This window comes from Balaenoptera musculus, chromosome 10 (genome assembly GCF_009873245.2).
Source record: "Balaenoptera musculus isolate JJ_BM4_2016_0621 chromosome 10, mBalMus1.pri.v3, whole genome shotgun sequence".
In the NCBI taxonomy this organism is placed as follows: Eukaryota; Metazoa; Chordata; class Mammalia; order Artiodactyla; family Balaenopteridae; genus Balaenoptera; species Balaenoptera musculus.
Window position 1 is genome coordinate 6,409,277 of NC_045794.1, and position 19,091 is coordinate 6,428,367.

The window sequence follows — 19,091 nt, forward strand, 5'->3', positions numbered from 1 at the left end:
ACAGCGGCTATCGTAGGCCCTCTATCTCCCCCCCCCCCACATCTGCTTTCCCTGAAGCCCAGGCCAGACTGTAGTATCACTGATACAATCTTTTTCTTGCCACCCAACGAAAAGCACAGTGACGCTTGTTCTCGCCACTCAATGAGAAGCGCAGTGACACTCTGGGCTCCAGCCAGGTTCTGCTGATTTTTTTCCCTTGACTTTGCCATTTTCATTTTGACAACTTCCCCAAGAGGCAGGGGGTGGGGACCCCAGCCCCAGGTGGTGACGTTGGGGGCTGGCCCAGGTCTGGGGCGTGGACGAGCTCACTACCAGGCTTCCTGTGTCTCCGGTTTAGCACATCTCTGCAGAAGTAACAGGCGCTCTCCCCGGTGGGCGCCTGCTCCCAACACTCACATAGACACACCTGTGCAAGAAGCAGAGGGGAAGGGAGACCCAGGCCCAGAGGTAAGAGGGACAGACAGGGCTTCGTTCCTTCCCGAGGGGCGGGGAAGGGGAGAGGAACGCGGCAGAAGATGTGTTGGATTTCCAGGTCTCTGCCCACAGCTCTGACCACCTTCTCTTGCATTTCATGAGCATTGATCTCCCCTTGGAAATGGGAGCTTGCAGAGGCTGGGGATTATGCCACACTTCTCTCCGCAGTCCCACGGCGCACAGCTCGGTTCCCAGAGCGGAAGGGTGTTGACTCGGAAGGGTGACTCCGAGAGCAGAGAAGGAATGGGTGCTCAAGTGCCCCGGGCTGAGAAAGGCCACTAGTCATGGGGAGTGGAGGAGATGAAGACAGGGAGAGGGGAAAAGAAGAAGACAAGAGGGAAGGAGGGATGGGAAAGACATAAAAATAATCAACAAATATCAAGGAGGGAGGAGGCCTAGAAAAAGGAAAGGAAAAGAGAAAACAAAATAAAAGCAAGAAAAAGAGAAAGAGAAGTAGAATCTGGTCTAGAGACAACTCTCCTCCAAAATTAATTTTCCCAATGACCCAATCACCAAAAGCTCACACCAGAACTCATACTGGCAGCACTTCATAAGCTGTGTGATCGACGTAGCCTCCGTCGACTCGCTGTTTATGTGTTTCTACACTTTTGTGTATTTTTGTGCATTTTTAGGATTTTTGAACAATATGTCTGAAGGCACTTCCACTTTAATTAGCTTTAAAATGATAAATGAAGCAGTGGAAAGGTAAAATTCCCAGAAAGGGTTGAAACTGAGCTCTTCGGTATGACACGCTATAAAAGTGACAGATACGTATTTTTAGGCCACAACATCGTTAGAAAAATTGGTTCTAAGGAATTGGTTTTAGGTGTCTCAGCTGCTCTGGAAAAGGAGGCTAGTGCGGGTTAGAAAAGGATTTGCAGACCCTCCCCGGGCTTGGTGGGCGTGTGTGATGGGGGGGGGCACGCAGGAGGTGATACCCCTCAAGTGGGATGCCCTGAGGACCCCAGCCTTCCGCTTCCATGCCCAGGGTCCTTTCCTCTTTCCTGAGGCCTCCCTGGCCTCCAGCCTTGTCCCCTGAGTGTCCTCTGTCCTCCCTTCCTGGCTGGATTCTGGGCGAGGGGCCTCCCTCCCCACGGTCAGATCCCTCAAAATAGAAAGGCCTCGTTCTCGCTAATTCAGAGATTTCACTCTGGGTGGGATAGCGCTTCCTGAACGTCCTGCTCTTGTGGCGTGACTTTTTCGGGGTGCGAGGCTGAGGGTAGAACCTGATGGGGGAGGTCACCGCACCACATGTTCTGGCAAACAATTTCTTGCGCTGTGCAGGCTCTGGGCTCGACCAAAATGGCCGCCCTCCTCACCTCCGATGACAGGGTTCCCAGAGGGCCGGGTCAGAGAGAAGCCCGGGCTGTTTCTCTCCTTCAGCGTGGGGGCCCTTAGGTAGAAGAGGCCCCCCTGGGATAGAAACTCCCCCCACCGACCGGTTTGGGGCAGAAGCCCCTCAGCCCTGGGGCCCTGATCCTGGCCACGGTGGTGTCCGCCACGCAGCTGGAGAGCAAGGGCCCGGCGCGCTGTAGACCCTCAATGAGCGCTGGTTGAATGAACTACCTCCGATGAGGGTGGGTGTCGGGGAGGAGCAGGCGGGGGCCTGGGTTTGTGGGCTCCGAGGCTGGGGACTGTTCTGCACCTTTCGGGGGATTGTGGTAGGAGGGGGGCTGCGCTCTCCCCACGTGGGCGGCAGAGGCAAAGGAGAGGATGGCGGAGGTTGCAGCCAGGGAACCACAAGGGTCCCTCAGAGGGACCACGTCGTCGCTAGGAAGTCAGTTCCTGTGAAGCCGGGAGCAGCAGCCGGGCGCGTGCGGTGGAGGCCGCATCCCGCGGGGGCTGCCGGGGGCCGCGGGGAGGAGATGAAAGTGCCTGCGGGACCACAGACGGGCGCTGCGGCGGGGATGCGCCCTCCTGCTCCCCCCCAGCCTCGCTCCTCAGCCCAGCCCGGGCCGGGGAGCCTCGGGGCGCCGAGGGTGTGCGGTGCCTTGCCACTTTGGCCTCTCCTCGCCTCTCTTTGGGTGTCCTGCTCCGGGCGTGGGTCTGGCCTCTCAGAATTCCCTTCGCTTCCCCTCCGCCCCTAGCTTGTTTGTAGGACCCTGGGCTTTGTGTGTGATCGTGGGCTGTGTGAAGTGCAGCTGCTGCTTCAGTGAGCTGCTCTGGGTCTCGCCCTGCCGCCCTCTTTCCCACCCATCCTCCCGTCATCTTCCCTTGGGGCTTCTGTGTGTTTCTCTGAACCTGTCCTTTCCCTTTTCTTTTTTAATATTTATTAATTTAATTAATTTATTTATTTTGGCTGCACTGGATCTTCGTTGTGGCATGCGTGTGGGATCTAGTTCTCCGACCAGGGATCAAACCCAGGCCCCCTGCATTGGGAATGCGGAGTCTTACCCACTGGACCACCAGGGAAGTCCTGTCCGTTTCCCTTTGTCCAGCCTGCAGCCATGTCCCTGGCATCCGCCCCTGGGCTCCAGGCTGTGTTCTGCAGGCTCCCTTCACACGGAGGCTTGTGGAAGCCTGCATCCCTGCCAGAGGCCTGGATGCCGGTTTCCAGGCCAGAAGGGCCTAGAGGGTAGTGGCAGCTGGAGAGAGGAGGGATGCCAAAGGAGAAGAGGCAAGGGGCTCTCAAGGTGAGACCAGGAGAGCCAGACTTGCCTCCCGGTGTCCGAGGCACAGAGGAAGGGGGACACGGATGCAGGGAGTTGAAGGTGGAGGCATCAGCGTGGGGAAGCATAGGTGCAGGAATGCACAGATGTGAGCAGAGAAACAGGGAGAGAGAGAGAGGAGCCAGGGCCTCGGGGACCAGCGGGCCCTCCCAGCCGCTCTCAGGGGCTGTGGTGCACAGGATGCTACTGTACCGGGGCGGAGCGCCTCTGGGGAGGCTGAGGATGTGGAAATCAAAGGCCAGCTCTCTGAGGCAGCAGCGGAAGCCCCAGGCACCAAAGCAAACAGCAGCTGGGAACCCAGAGCCTCCTACACCAAGCTGAGCCCTGGGGTGGTTTGGGGCAGCGCAGGGAGCTGGTGGCGAGAGGTGGCCCTTGCACAGACCCCAGGATCACCGAGTGGGGAAGAAAAAACGACCACCACTTGGGGGGAGGCAAGAATGTCCCCAACCTTGCTCAGGCATCTAGGCTGACTTTGGACCCCAGGGAAGGGCTATCCCACATGCAGACTCCTTCACTCTCCGCTCACCAAGGACACGGAGAGTCTGGGGTGGCGGCAGTGGGACCCGCTCTCAGATGTAAGCGTGCCCTGCCCTACGCTTTCACCCCAGCCTTCCCCTCTGTGCCTCCACGGCCTAGGCCAACTTGCAAAACAACTGCACCTGTGACTAGCTTCCCTCTTCCTTTCCTGGAAACCTTCTTCCTGACCTCTTCTCTTCCTATTTCCCTGGTTTCAAAAAATTCTATCAAGTTCCCACCATGAGTTAGGCCCTGGATAGTTCCTCTTTCAGGCAGATGGAGCAACAGGAGGGGGCTTTCCCCCTGCCCCCCAAACCTCATGAGGAGGACCAAGCCCTCAGCACCCATCTGAGTGCTATATCCTTATCATGGATCAGTGCCCAACAGGAAACAGAATGCATCTCAGATGGTTCAAGACCATCTGCAGAAAGAGGCGTGGACAGGGGCCCAACCAGCATGTTGAGGCACCAGATACCAGTAGGAAGAGGCAGAGTCTTGAAGGGGAAAGGGCCAACCTGATGTTTCTAGAACCCAGTGAGGGTTTGAGCTGTGGTTAGGGGGCCATCTGACAGAAGCTGTAGTCGCCAGGGGAGGGAGCGGGGAGAGAGGGAATACAGCCATTGCTAGAAAATATGCCCTGAGCCGGGAGAGAGTAAAGATAAAATACCCCAGCCTCTCTCCCCGGCCCTCCCATCTCTTGTGGGTGCTTCTCAGTGGCCAACCCCAACCAGGAGCTGGAGGGTGAGGGAGCCGGGGTGACACGCTGTGTAGGGTGTGTAGCAGTCAGCCTCCTCGTGGAAAGCAGGGCAGAGAGGATGGAGCATGCCTGGGGGGGATGCGCACGAGAATAGGCGGCGTGGATGCGGATGATTGGGCTTCATCCAGGCCAGGCCTGGGTGGGTGCAGACCCTTCGCTGACCCATTTTAGTAACAGAATTAACATGTTGAGTACAGAAAAAAGGAATCAGTAATTTCCCCTCTTCTGTTCAATTCAATTTGGTCTAAGTTACCCAAACACATCCCGAGACCCTTCTCTGTGCTCCAGCTGGTGCCAGTGGCAGCATTGCTGGCTGGACCATCACCTCTAACCCAGAGGAGATCAAGGTGGTGGAGGAGAGGTGGGAACCCAAGTCATTGCACCCGAAGGTAGAAGGTGGGACGTGCCCAAGGGGGTGTCAAGTTCAGAGTGGGAGGCTGTGGGAGTTCAGAGGGGGCAGATCACTGCAAAGGTGGTCTCGAGGGAGAGAAAGACCAGGCAGTGGGGAGAGAAAAGTAGGTCTGGATGCACAAATTCTGGGCCAGGTGCATGCTGACACTGCCCCCAAGGCCGTCTATGCTCTGAGGCCCGTTTACAGCCTGGGCCTGGAGTTCAAAGACACTTTTCTTTAAATTGCAGTATAGTTGATTTACAGTGTTGTGTTAGCTTCTGCTGTACAGCAAAGTGATTCGGATACATGTATATATATATACATATACATTCTTTTTCATATTCTTTTCCATTATGGTTAATTACAGGATACTGAATATAGTTCCCTGTGTTACACAATAGGACCTTGTTGTTTATCCATTCTGTATATAATAGTTTGCATCTGCTAATCCCAAACTCCCAATCCAACCCTCCCCCACCCCGCTCGAAGACACTCGAGCCTGCCCCTGCCTGCCTTCCAGGCACTGTCTGGTGGCCTTCCTTTAGTCTCTACTTCCTCCATGTCATCTATCTGGTCCCGTTACCACATCAAACTTCCTAAAGCTCTACAAAGACCACTCACATTGCCGCTCAAAAAAACAGCAGTGACTCCCAGTGGCCTGCACAGCCGAGCCCTAACTCTCTAGCCTGCCTCTGAAGATTCAAGGTCAGGTTCCACGCGCCTTCCCATGTCACCCCCCACTACTTCCCTCCACAGCCCCCTGACCTTGCACATGGCAGTGGGATGCCCCTCCCCTTTCCTTTCCAGCTAGCTCAGTGTTTTCAGACTTGAGTGTGCATCAGTCGCCCAGAGGTTTGCGAAAACACAGACGGCTGGACACACCCCCAGCTTCTGATTCAGCAGGTCTGGGGTGGACCCGAGAGTTTGTCTTTCTCACATGTTCTCAGGTATCAGCCACTGCTCATGACCTGTGACCACACGCTGAGAATCACTGCTCCAACCCAGTGCCGCCCATTCCTTGAGGCCCGTTCAGAGCCTTTCTGCGACCCCCTCCTCCACAGCCTTGTCTGTCTTCCAAGCCCACAGAAACTCTGAAACATCATCTTTCTCCTTGTCCCACTCAGAGGCCTCATAGGGTCGGTCTGACAGTGAGCAGGGAATTGCCCTCTGCTCTTTCTCTGACCACATCACTCACACTGAATCAGGCCCCAAGTCCTGGCAGTTTTATTTTATTTTTTAAATATTTATTTATTTATTTATTTTGGCTGTGCCGGATCTTAGTTGCGGCATGCGGACTTCTTAGTTGTGGCATGCATGCGGGATCCAGTTCCCAGACCAGGGACCAAACCTGGGCCCCCTGCATTGGGAGCGTGGAGTCTTACCCACTGGACCACGAGGGAAGTCCCAGTCCTGGGAGTTTTAATTCAGAACTCCTCCCTCAAGTCCCTCTCTCTGAGTTCAGGCCTCATCTTCTCTCACCAGGATTCTTGAAATCCTGCCTCCAGGGCTTGACCTCCTCCAGCTCATTGTTTGCTCAGCAGCTGAAGGCATCTATCTTGTAAATCTACTCCTGTCCTTCTCTAAGTAAAGCTCCCTAGCGCCCAGGGTCGAGTCCCAGCCTCCCAGTATGGCACTCAAGGACCTTCATGACTTGGCTTGGCTCCCTGGTCCTAGTCCCAATTTACCACCTTCTCCGAGAATCCGTTTCTGGTCCCACCTGGCAGAGAACCCACCCCTGGCCTGAGTACAGCATGTGTGGCGCGTCCAGTGGGTGTCTTGTTAGAGATCTGCATGTCTAGGTCCTGGCCTGGCTGTCCAGGTCCTGAAGGGATCCCAGGCCAGGTGAATGCCTGCTGACTGATGACTGGTGTCTCCCCCAGGCCCTGCCTTTTCTTTGGGGGAAGGCCCAGGTCCCTGCCTGCCTCAGCAAAGCCACAATGGACCCTGGAACCTCTCTTAGGCACCTGTTCCTGGTGCTGCAACTGGGTGAGTGCTCAGACTTGGAGTCTGGGTGCAGGTGGCCTGGGAGGAGGGGCTGATTGGGAAATGCAATGGGGCGGGGGGGGGGGGGGAGGATGAGGCGGAGGCAGGGCAGCCACACCCTCAAGGCCTGACCTCCTGCCTGTTTTTCTACCTAGTGATGCTCCCAGCCGGCACTCAGGGGAAAAAAGTGGTGCTGGGTAAGGCAGGAGACCTCGCAGAGCTGCCCTGCAAAGCTTACCAGAATAAGAACCTGCCCTTCAGCTGGAAAAATTCTAACCAGATCAAGATTCTGGGGCGTCATGGCTCCTTCTTGCACAAAGGTAGGCTGGTCCCACTCCCCGTTCAGAGAGAAAAGCCCCAGGGATTGAACACCTCTGGTGTCAGAGCCCAGCTCCTAGTAAACTCTGGGATCCTGGAGGTTCCAGCTGAGAGTCTCAGGGACTCTCCAAGTCCAGAGCCTCCCTCTGCCAGCTCCTGGTGGGCTGGGGAATGGCTTCTGGTGGTCTATTATAATTTCATTATTTTAATGGATATTAGAAAAATAACTATCATATAAAACCCATGATTTCATGAATATTGTTGCTACAGATCCATGACCATACTTTGTTTACTTCCATTAAAAGCGATAGAATGATTTATTTCTAGCTTTTAAAGTGGAAAGAATTAAGATTTCAATACTTATTAGGAACGTTATTTTGCAGTAAAGGAGATTACTTTCTCACATAAATTTTACGCACATGCTTCTCTTTAAATAACTCTTCTTTCTTCTGTGTATGACCTCTAATATTCAGCACATTATTAAATGGGAGTGTCATATAAGTCAAAAGTAGAAAAAAAAATGAGTCAAAATGCCACCAGTGGCACCGCTAGCAGCATGAGGGGTGGAGCCTCGGATGCTCCAGGACCGTGAAGAGTTGCCCCAGGGATAGGGGAGGATGGGGGCGATGGCTGCTTCTTCTAGACGCTAAGGAATGCAGCTGGACCTGGATCCCAAGCAGGCTCTCCATATCAAGCAGACCCGGAGGACAACGCCTAGCTGGAGGACCAAGCAGAGCGGAGAAGGCCAGCCACCCTGTGCCTTTGGATTGAAGAATTTAACCCATTTACATGTAAGCTGTGTGGCTGACAGGGTCTTAGTGCTCTGGCCAGGTGTCAGGCCTGTGCCTCTGAGGTGGGAGAGCCGAGTTCAGGACATTGGACCACCAGAGACCACCTGGCCCCATGTAATATCAACCAGTGAGAGCTCTCCCAGAGACCTCCGTCTCATCTCCATCTCAACGCTAAGACCCAACTCCACTCAGTGACCAGCAAGCTCCAGTGCTGGACACCACATGCCAAACAACTAGCAAGACAGGAACACAACCCCATGCCTTAGCAGAGAGGCTGCCTAAAATCATAATAAGTTCACAGACACTCCAAAACACACCACCGGACGTGGTCCTGCCCACCAGAAAGACAAGATCCAGACTCATCCACCAGGACACAGGCACCAGTCCCCTCCACCAGGAAGCCTACACAACCCACTGAACCAACCTTACCCACTAGGGGCAGACACCAAAAACAACAGGAACTACGAACTTGCAGCCTCTGAAAAGGAGACCCCAAACACAGTACGTTAAGCAAAATGAGAAGACAGAGAAATGCACAGCAGATGAAGGAGCAAAGTAAAAACCCACCAGACCAAACAAATGAAGAGGAAATAGACAGTCTACCTGAAAAAGAATTCAGAGTAATGATAGTGAAGATGATCCAAAATCTTGGAAACAGAATGGAGAAAATACAAGAAACGTTTAACAAGGACCTAGAAGAACTAAAGAGCAAACAAACAATGATGAACAACACAGTAAATGAAATTAAAAATTCTCTAGAAGGAATCAGTAGCAGAATAACTGAGGCAGAAGAACGGATAAGTGACCTGGAAGATAAAATAGTGGAAATAACTACCACAGAGCACAATAAAGAAGAAAGAATGAAAAGAATTGAGGACAGCCTCAGAGACCTCTGGGACAACATTAAACGCACCAACATTCGAATTATAGTGGTCCCAGAAGAAGAAGAGAAAAAGAAAGGGACTGAGAAAATATTTGAAGAGATTATAGTTGAAAACTTCCCTAATATAGGAAAGGAAATAGTCAAGTCCAGGAAGCACAGAGAGTCCCATACAGGATAAATCCAAGGAGAAACATGCCAAGACACATATTAATCAAACTATCAAAAACTAAATACAAAGAAAAAATATTAAAAGCAACAAATAATATTCAAGGGAATCCCCATATGGTTAACAGCTGATCTTTCCGCAGAAACTCTGCAAGCCAGAAGGGAGTGGCAGGATATATTTAAAGTGATGAAAGGGAAAAACCTACAACCAAGATTACTCTACCCAGCAAGGATCTCATTCAGATTCTACGGAGAAATTAAAACCTTTACAGACAAGCAAAAGCTAAGAGAATTCATCACCACCAAACCAGCTTTACAACAAATGCTAAAGGAACTTCTCTAGGCAGGAAACACAAGAGAAGGAAGAGACGTGCAATAACAAACCCAAAGCAATTAAGAAAATGGTAATAGGAACATACATATCAATAATTACCTTAAATGTAAATGGATTAAATGCTCCAACCAAAAGACATAGACTGGTTGAATGGATACAAAAACAAGAACCATATATATGCTGTCTACAAGAGACCCACTTCAGACCTAGGGACACATACAGACTGAAAGTGAGGGGATGGAAAAAGATATTCCATGCAAATGGAGATCAAAAGAAAGCTGGAGTAGCAATTCTCATATCAGACAAAATAGACTTTAAAATAAAGACTATTACAAGAGACAAAGAAGGACACTACATAATGATCAAGGGATCAATCCAAGAAGATATAACAATTGTAAATATTTATGCACCCAACATAGGAGCACCTCAATACATAAGGCAAATGCTAACAGCCATAAAAGGGGAAATCAACAGTAACACAATAATAGTAGGCGACTTTAACACCCTACTCTCACCAATGGACAGACCATCCAAAATGAAAATAAATAGGGAAGCACAAGCTTTAAATGACACATTAAACCAGATGGACTTAATTGATATTTTTGGACATTCCATCCAAAAACAACAGAATACACTTTCTTCTCAAGTGCTCATGGAACATTCTCCAGGATACACCATATCTTGGGTCACAAATCAAGCCTTGGTAAATTTAAGAAAATTGAAATCATATCAAGTACCTTTTCCGACCACAACACTATGAGACTAGATATCAATTACAGGAAAAAAAAACTGTAAAAAATACAAACACATGGAGGCTAAACAATATGCTACTAAATAACCAAGAGATCACTGAAGAAATCAAAGAGGAAATAAAAAAATACCTGGAAACAAATAACAATGAAAACACGACTCCCCAAAACCTATGGGATGCAGCAAAAGCAGTTCTAGGAGGGAAGTTTATAGCAATACAATCCTACCTCAAGAAACAAGAAACATCTCAAATAACCTAACCTTATACCTAAAGCAATTAGAGAAAGAAGAACAAAAAAACCCCCAAAATTAGCAAAAGGAAAGAAATCATAAAGATCAGAGCAGAAATAAATGTAAAAGAAATGAAGGAAACAATAGCAAAGATCAATAAAAGTAAAAGCTGGGTTCTTTGAGAAGATAAACAAAATTGGTAAAGCACTAGCCAGACTCATCAAAAAAAAAAAAAAAAAAAAAGAGAGAGAAGACTCAAATCAACAAAATTAGAAAGGAAAAAGGAGAAGTAACAGATGACCCTGCAGAAATACAAAAAATCATGAGGGATTACTACAAGCAACTATACGCCAATAAAATGGACAACCTGGAAGAAATGGAGAAATTCTCAGAAAAGCACAACCTTCTGAGACTGAACCAGGAAGAACTAGAAAATATGAACAGCCCAGTCACAAGCACTGAAATTGAAACTGTGATTAAAAATCTTCCAACAAACAAAAGCCCAGGACCAGATGGCTTCACAGGCAAATTCTATCAAACATTTAGAGAAGAGCTAACACCTATTCTTCTCAAACTCTTCCAAAACGTAGCAGAGGGAGGAACACTCCCAAACTCATCCTATGAGGCCACCATCACCCTGATACCAAAATCAGACAAAGATGTCAAAAAAAAAAAAAGAAAACTACAGGCCAATATCACTGATGAACATAGATGCTAAAGTCCTCAACAAAATACTAGCAAACAGAATCCAACAGCACACTGAAAGGATCATACACCATGATCAAGTAGGGTTTATCCCAGGAATGCAAGGATTCTTCAATATATGCAAATCAATCAATGTGATACACCATATTAACAAACTGAAGGATAAAAACCATATGATAATCTCAATAGATGCAGAAAAAGCTTTTGACAAAATTCAACACCCATTTATGATAAAAACCCTCCAGAAAGTAGGCACAGAGGGAACTTACCTCAACATAATAAAGGCCATATATGATAAACCCACAGCCAACATCGTCCTCAATGGTGAAAAACTGAAGCTGTTTCCACTAAGATCAGGAACAAGACAAGGTTGCCGACTCTCACCACTATTATTCAACATAGTTTTGGAAGTTTTAGCCACAGCAATCAGAGAAGAAAAAGAAATAAAAGGAATCCAAATTGGAAAAGAAGAAGTAAAACTGTCTCTCTTTGCAGATGATATGATACTATACATAGAGAATCCTAAAGAGGCTACCAGAAAACTACTAGAGCTAATCAATGAATTTGGTAAAATTGCAGGATACAAAATTAATGCACAGAAATCTCTTGCATTCCTATACACTAATGATGAAAAATCTGAAAGTGAAATTAAGGAAACACTCCCATTTACCACTGCAACAAAAATAATAAAATACCTAGGAATAAACCTACCTAGGGAGACAAAAGACCTGTATGCAGAAAACTATAAGACACTGATGAAAGAAATTAAAGATGATACAAATAGATGGAGAGATATACCATGTTCTTGGATTGGAAGAATCAACATTGTGAAAATGACTATACTACCCAAGGCAATCTACAGATTCAATGCAATCCCTATCAAACTACCAATGGCATTTTTCACAGAACTAGAACAAAAAAGTTCACAATTTGTATGGAAACACAAAAGACCCCGAATAGCCAAAGCAATCTTGAGAAAGAAAAACGGAGCTGGAGGAATCAGGCTCCCTGACTTCAGACTATGCTACAAAGCTACAGTAATCAAGACAGTATGGTACCGGCACAAAAACAGAAATACAGATCAGTGGAACAGGATAGAAAGCCCAGAGATAAACCCACACACATATGGTTACCTTATCTTTGATAAAGGAGGCAAGAATATACAATGGAGAAAAGACAGCCTCTTCAATAAGTAGTGCTGGGCGAACTGGACAGCTACATGTAAAAGAATGAAATTAGAACACTCCCTAACACCATACACAAAAATAAACTCAAAATGGATTAAAGATCTAAATGTAAGGCCAGACACTATAAAACTCTTAGAGGAAAACATAGGCAGAACACTCTATGACATACATCACAGCAAGATCCTTTTTGACCCACCTCCTAGAGAAAGGGAAATAAAAAAAAAAATAAACAAATGGGACCTAATGAAACTTAAAAGCTTTTGCACAGCAAAGGAAACCATAAACAAGACAAAAAGACAACCTCAGAACAGGAGAAAATATTTGCAAATGAAGCAACTGACAAAGGATTAATCTCCAAAATATATAAGCAGCTCATGCAGCTCAATATCAAAAAAAAAAACAACCCAATCCAAAAATGGGCAGAAGACCTAAATAAGACATTTCTCCAAAGAAGATATACAGATTGCCAACAAACACATGAAAGGATGCTCAACATCACTAATCATTAGAGAAATGCAAATCAAAACTACAATGAGGTATCACCTCACACTGGTCAGAATGGCCGTCATCAAAAAATCTAGAAACAATAAATGCTGGAGAGGGTGTGGAGAAAAGGGAACCCTCTTGCACTGTTGGTGGGAATGTAAATTGATACAGTCATTATGGAGAATAGTATGGAGGTTCCTTAAAAAACTAAAAAGAACTGCCGTACAACACAGCAATCCCACTACTGGGCATATACCCTGAGAAAACCATAATTCAAAAAGAGTTATGTACCACAATATTCATTGCAGCACTATTTACAATAGCCAGGACATGGAAGCAACCTAAGTGTCCATCATCGGATGAATGGATAAAGAAGATATGGCACATATATACAGTGGAATATTACTCAGCCATAAAAAGAAACAAAATTGTGTTATTTGTAGTGAAGTGGATGGACCTAGAGTCTGTCATACAGAGTGAAGTAAGTCAGAAAGAGAAAAACAAATACCGTATGCTAACACATAGATATGGAATCTAGAAAAAAATAAATGTTCTGAAGAACCTAGGGGCAGCACAGGAATAAAGACGCAGATGTAGAGAACAGACTTGAGGACACGGGGAGGGGGAAGAGTAAGCTGGGACGAAGTGGGAGAGTGGCATTGACATATATACACTACCAAATGTAAAATAGATAGCTAGTGGGAAGCAGCCGCATAGCACAGGGAGATCAGCTCGGTGCTTTGCGACCACCTAGAGGGGTGGGATAGGGAGAGTGGGAGGGAGACGCAAGAGGGAGAGGATATGGGGATGTATGTAAACGTATAGCTGATTCACTTTGTTATACAGCAGAAACTAACACAACATTGTAAAGCAATTATACTCCAATAAAGATGTTAAAAAAAAAATGCCACCAGCATGAAATGTATTTTTATAAACATATTTTTTATTTTATAAGTTTATTCAATTTATTATTGTTTGCATTTCATTGCTTATTTTTAACATTTTTTAAAATTTTCATACATATATAAAAGTAAAATATTTATATAATGAACCCCCATGTATCCCACTCAGCTTCAACAATTATCAATTTGTGGCCAATTTTGTTTCATCTATATTCCCAACTCCCCACCACCATATTATTGTATAGCAAATACCAGACTTGTGTCACTTAATCCATAAATACTTCAGTATGTATCTTTAAAATGTAATGACTTTCAAAAAACATATCCACAGTAAGGACCTACTGTATAGCACAGGGATCTATATTCAGTATCTTGTAATAACCTATAATGGAAAAGAATCTGAAAAAGAATATATATATATATATCACTTTGCTGTACACCTGAGACACTGCATATCAACTATACTTCAATTTAAAAAAACACATCTACAGTATCATTGTCAATGCTTAAAAATTAAAAATAATTCCTTAATGACAATAAATATCCAATCAGTGTTCAAATTTTCCCAGTTGCCTCATAGTAGTATTTTTACATTTGGTCTATTTGAGTCAGAATTCAAATAAAAATTTATGCATGGTATTTGCTTGATATGTCCTTTAAATCTCTTTAAATTTATACATTTACTCTCCTTTTTTTCCCCTCTTGCAACTGATTGTTGAAGAAACCAGGCAATTGTCCTGCTAAGTTTTACATGGTGGTATCACTTAACATGTTCCTCTGTCCCTTGAATCTCCTATAGATTGGTGATTAGATCTAGCGCTTTGATCAAGTTCATTTTTTTTCAGTGACTTATTACTATTTAATAACTGTATTCCACATTACAAAACATTAGAGCCCCATCTTTTTAAAATTGAAGTATAGTTGATTTACAGTGTTGTGTTAGTTTCTGGTGTACAGCAAAGTGATTCATTTATATCTATATATTTATCCCTCCCCCTTTGGTAACCATAAATTTGTTTTCTTTGTCTGTGAGTCTGTTTCTGTTTTGTAAATAAGTTCTGTTTTGTAAATTTTGTATCATATTTTAGATTCCACATATAAGTGATATCATATGATATTTGTCTTACTCTTTCTGACTTACTTAGTATGACAATCTCTAAGTCCATCCATGTTGCTGCAAATGGCATTATTTCATTCATTTTTATGGTTGAGTAATATTCCATTATATATATCTATATCTATCTATATATATGTCTTCTTTATCCATTTATTTGTAGATGGACATTTAGGTTGCATCCATGTCTTGGCTATTGTAAACAGTGCTGCTATGGATATTAGGATGCACACATTCAGTCTTTTGACAAGACCATTTTATAGATGGTGTTTTATACTACCAATTTCATCACATGAGGAGCATGTAATATCTATCACTCCTTTTGTGCTATTAAGGTTAATCAGTGGCTCAAGTTTAGTTTTAAGTGATAATTATAATAACATTATTTTTAGGTTTTGGGTTTTTTTTTAACAGTTGCTTCTGTTTATATCAAGTGATATTGGCTTTCTGCTTACTACAGTGCTACAGTTTCCTTTTAAAATAAATTAATTTTAAAAAGTGAATCCATTTAAAGATGTTACGTTAATAGGACACAGGTAGATTTGGCCAAAGTCATGTATGAGGTGCAAGAATAATTGAAGCTTGGGAAATACAGCTCTAGTCCAAGACTCTGGTGTTACTAGTGAGGAAACTGAGGCCCAGGGAGAGGAAGTTTCTGTTTCTGCCCCAAGCTTTTGTGCCCCGTTAGAGGCAGAGCTGTGGCTAGATCTTGGCTGTGGCTTTGGTCTTTCAACTTTCAACCTGGGCTCTCCTGGGGAGTCATCCTCAGGGCAGTCAAGGATGAACTGGCTATGGTGCATAGGAAACCATCTTTGTTGAAAATGCATGTCTCGCCTTCCTGCCTCTGTCCAGTGGAAAAAAATCTCCTCCTTCTCTGGCAAGAAAGTTCTTGCAGGGCTCCTACAGTCATGATTCAGACACCCATGTTCACCCTTCAAATCTGAACGTGAAGAAAAAAGGGGGTATTGGGCTGGATCTTCATTGAATCAAAGCCACTTCCTAAAATTAACAAAACCCCCAATTCCTGATCTCTTTCTGATAAAAAGACACAAAGCAGAAACCTGCACACTAAGCAGCTGACTGCCCTTTACCTATGTCCTCTCCTCTCAAACAGCTGCTTCAAGATGCCCCTATGATCAGCTAACCTCTGTCCTCCTCTGGATGGTGGGCTCCTGGTGCCCATTACATAATTTATATCCCTGGGCAGAGCTCAGGACAATAACTCCCTCCCACAATCTCTGTGAGACTTTTTTTTTTTTTTGGTCCTAGAATTGTATTCTGCTGAATTGCTTGAAATAAGTGGACTTTCAGCTGGGGCTTTATTTTTATTAATTTAAAAGTTAAAATAATTTGAAAAAGTAATACAGTACATGGTAAAAAATTTATTTTTCTTATTTATTTATTTTTATTGGAGTATAGTTGCTTAAAAATGTTGTTTTAGCATGGTAAAAATTTTAAACCGTACTAATGTTACACAGTGACAATAAATCCCCCTCCTACTCCTGATCCTCAGTTTCTTGGTTCCCTTCCCCAGAAGCAACCGTTTTAATCAGTTTCTGTATTTCCATCAAGAGAGGAACTATGCATGTAGAAGCATATATATATAGGTTCCCCTCTCTTCTTACATAAAATCAATTTATCATATATGGGTGTATATTATATGTATACATATATATATATATATATATATATATATATATATATATATATATATATATGGAGAGAGAGAGAGAGAGAGAGGCTACATGTTAATTAAGTAATTAGATAATGTTCTAGGTGCTGGGGATATAATATAGTAAAGAACAAAAGAGACATTCAGGCAATGAGCACACCATAACAATGCACCTGGTTCTAACCTTGGGGTTTTTTGTTTCTTAAAATTAGCAGGCATTTTGAAGATTGTTCTGTATTCAATATGTGTGTGCCTCTATCTATATCTGCATATATCTGTCCCTCTATATATATTTCTACCTCATTTCTTTTCTGTGACTGCATAGTTCTTTTGTATAATTATACCATGATTTATTTGACTAATCCCATATTGTTCGACACTTAGGCTATTTTCATTTTATTGCTCTCACAAAAAAGAATTCTTCAGTGAGTCAAACCTGGTATCTTTGGACACATGTACAAATGTCTCTGTAGGATGAATTCCTAGAAGTGAAATCAGTGGGCCAGGTCAGCTTGCTCTTTAGATATCTTTTTATTATACAAATTTTGCTGAAATGGCATCTGCTATAGTAACATGCGACTGTATATCAATGTGCACTTTTCAATACGTTACTTCCTTTATGTAAATTTTATTGATGTTAACAGTTTTTTTCTCCAGATTTTTAAAGTACTACATGCTCATTATAGAATATTTGGCAAATGCAGAAAAGAATAAGGAAGAAAATCAAATGCACACATAATTCCACCACTCAGAGATATCTGCTGTTAACATTTTCATTTACTTCCTTCCGATCTTTGTTTAGTGTGGAAAATATATATTATTTACATAGATGATATCATACTATACATACTTTTTATCCTACTCCCTCAGAACATTATATCATGATGGGACAATCAATTATTAGGCTAATTTTTTAAAGTAATCTGTCAATGTTTACTAAATACAAAGTTCTAAAATCTTTTTACCTAGTAATAGCTATTCTGGAAAATCTATTTTTTTAAATAGTTTTATTTTATTTATTTATTTGGCCGTGCCACGCGGCTTGCGGGATCTTAGTTCCCCAACCGGGGTTTGAATCCCCGCCCTTGGCAGTGAAAGCGTGGAGTCCTATCCACTGGACTGACAGGGAGTTCCCTGGAAAATCTATTTGACAGGAATAAAATCAGAAATATTTCATGAAACCTGTGCAAGGATGTTGTTATAAGCATTACTTATAATATGAAAGCACAGAATTCAAACTGAAAACCCATCAATGATGAAAGGGTTGAACTATGGTACAACTGTGGGAAACTATGCAGATAATAAAAAACAAAGGCTTTCCAGAAAATTGAGTAGACATACATATTAGTCTGCTTGGGCTGCCATAAAAAAGTACCATGGTCTGGGTGACTCAAACAAGAGAAACACATATTCTCACAGTTCTGGAGGCTGGATGTCCTGAGATCAGGGTGCCAGCATGGTTGGGTTCTTTTATTTATTTATTTATTTATTTATTTATTTATTTATTTATTTATTTATTTATTTATTATTTTTGGCTGCATTGGGTCTTTGCTGCTGTGTGCAGGCTTTCTCTAGTTGCAGTGAGTGGGAGCTAGTCTTCATTGTGGTGTGCAGGCTTCTCATTGCAGTGGCTTCTCTTGTTGTGGAGCATGGGCTCTAGAGTGCAGGCTTAGTAGTTGTGCCACACGGGCTTAGTTGCTCTGCTGCATGTAGGATCTTCCCGGACTAGGGCTCAAACCCGTGTCCGCTGCATTGGCAGGCAGATTTTTAACCACTGCGCCACCAGGGAAGCCCCATGGTCGGGTTCTTAAGAGAGTTCTCTTCCTGGCTTGCAGATGGCCACCTACTTGCTGTGTCCTCACATGGCAGAGAGAGAGGGAGGGCTCTCTGGGGTCTCTTCTTATGAGGGCACTAATCCCTCCAGGAAGGCCCCACCCTCATGGCCTCATATAAATCTAATTACCTCCCTATCTCCGAATATCATCACATTGAGTGTTAGGGTTTCTACATATGAATTTTGGGGGAACACAATTCAGTCCAGAGTAACATACTTTTCACTCTTCCTCTCACGAAATACAAATGAAAACCTAGACATTGCATATAGAACTAACATAAGAAGATTCTGAAAGGTGTTGAGAAGAGAGCAGACTGGTAGGGACCTCAGGGCCTGAAGAATAAAAGGTTGGCGAGTTTTCTTTTTGCCTCAAATACCCCAGTCTTGGAGCTGAAGAAGCTGGCAACCTGGAAGCTCTGATGGGCACAGACAAAAATAAGCCTCACAGAAGCCTGCTCTCTTTAGTCAAAGGACCAGGGAAGGAGCAACCCAGCAAGACAAAAAACTTCAGTATAACGACTGCTCTACTTCAGCCAAACACCAGAGGAAAACTGTGACCCCACACCCTCCATGCCAACAAAGGCTGAATGGGAGCCTAAATTTCCACACACCCCCACCCAGGCTGTATAAGGCACCCAACACCTCCACTGAGATGGGATCAGAGAATGCAAAGTAGAGAATGGGGCTGTGCATCCCCACCAGCCAGTGAGAAGGCTCCTCCACCCCCTGTAAAGTCAGTGGAGATCACAGGAAGATCCTGGACTTCCACCCCACCCAGCAGTCAGGAGGCACCCCACCCTGCTGGGGTGGTGTCAGAAGAGGTCTAGTGGAGAGTCAAGACCTTTACCACCACCCTGCAGTAACCAGGATCTGTGGAGACCACATGGGGAACTGGAACTTCTCCACGTGGGGAACTAGAGCTTCCATCC

The 19,091-nt window shown here is 44.7% G+C and overlaps 1 protein-coding gene and 1 long non-coding RNA gene across 3 annotated transcripts in view; one reads left to right on the forward strand and one right to left on the reverse strand.

The window, feature by feature from the left end:
• Positions 1-19,091, reverse strand: part of LOC118901715 — a 63,297-nt gene that overhangs the window by 28,537 nt on the left and 15,669 nt on the right. The gene's annotated exons all lie outside the window — the stretch shown is intronic.
• The window catches only part of CD4 (CD4 molecule), a 36,378-nt gene continuing 17,655 nt past the window's right edge, over positions 369-19,091 (forward strand). For both annotated transcript variants that reach the window (XR_005021454.1, XM_036865179.1), the window contains exons 1-3: positions 369-447; positions 6,688-6,793; positions 6,946-7,110. Coding sequence is in view for 1 of the 2 variants with exons in the window: in XM_036865179.1 (XP_036721074.1) it covers positions 6,745-6,793; positions 6,946-7,110 (214 nt within the window). In the remaining variant the exon portion in view is untranslated. The remainder of the gene's footprint in view (positions 448-6,687; positions 6,794-6,945; positions 7,111-19,091) is intronic.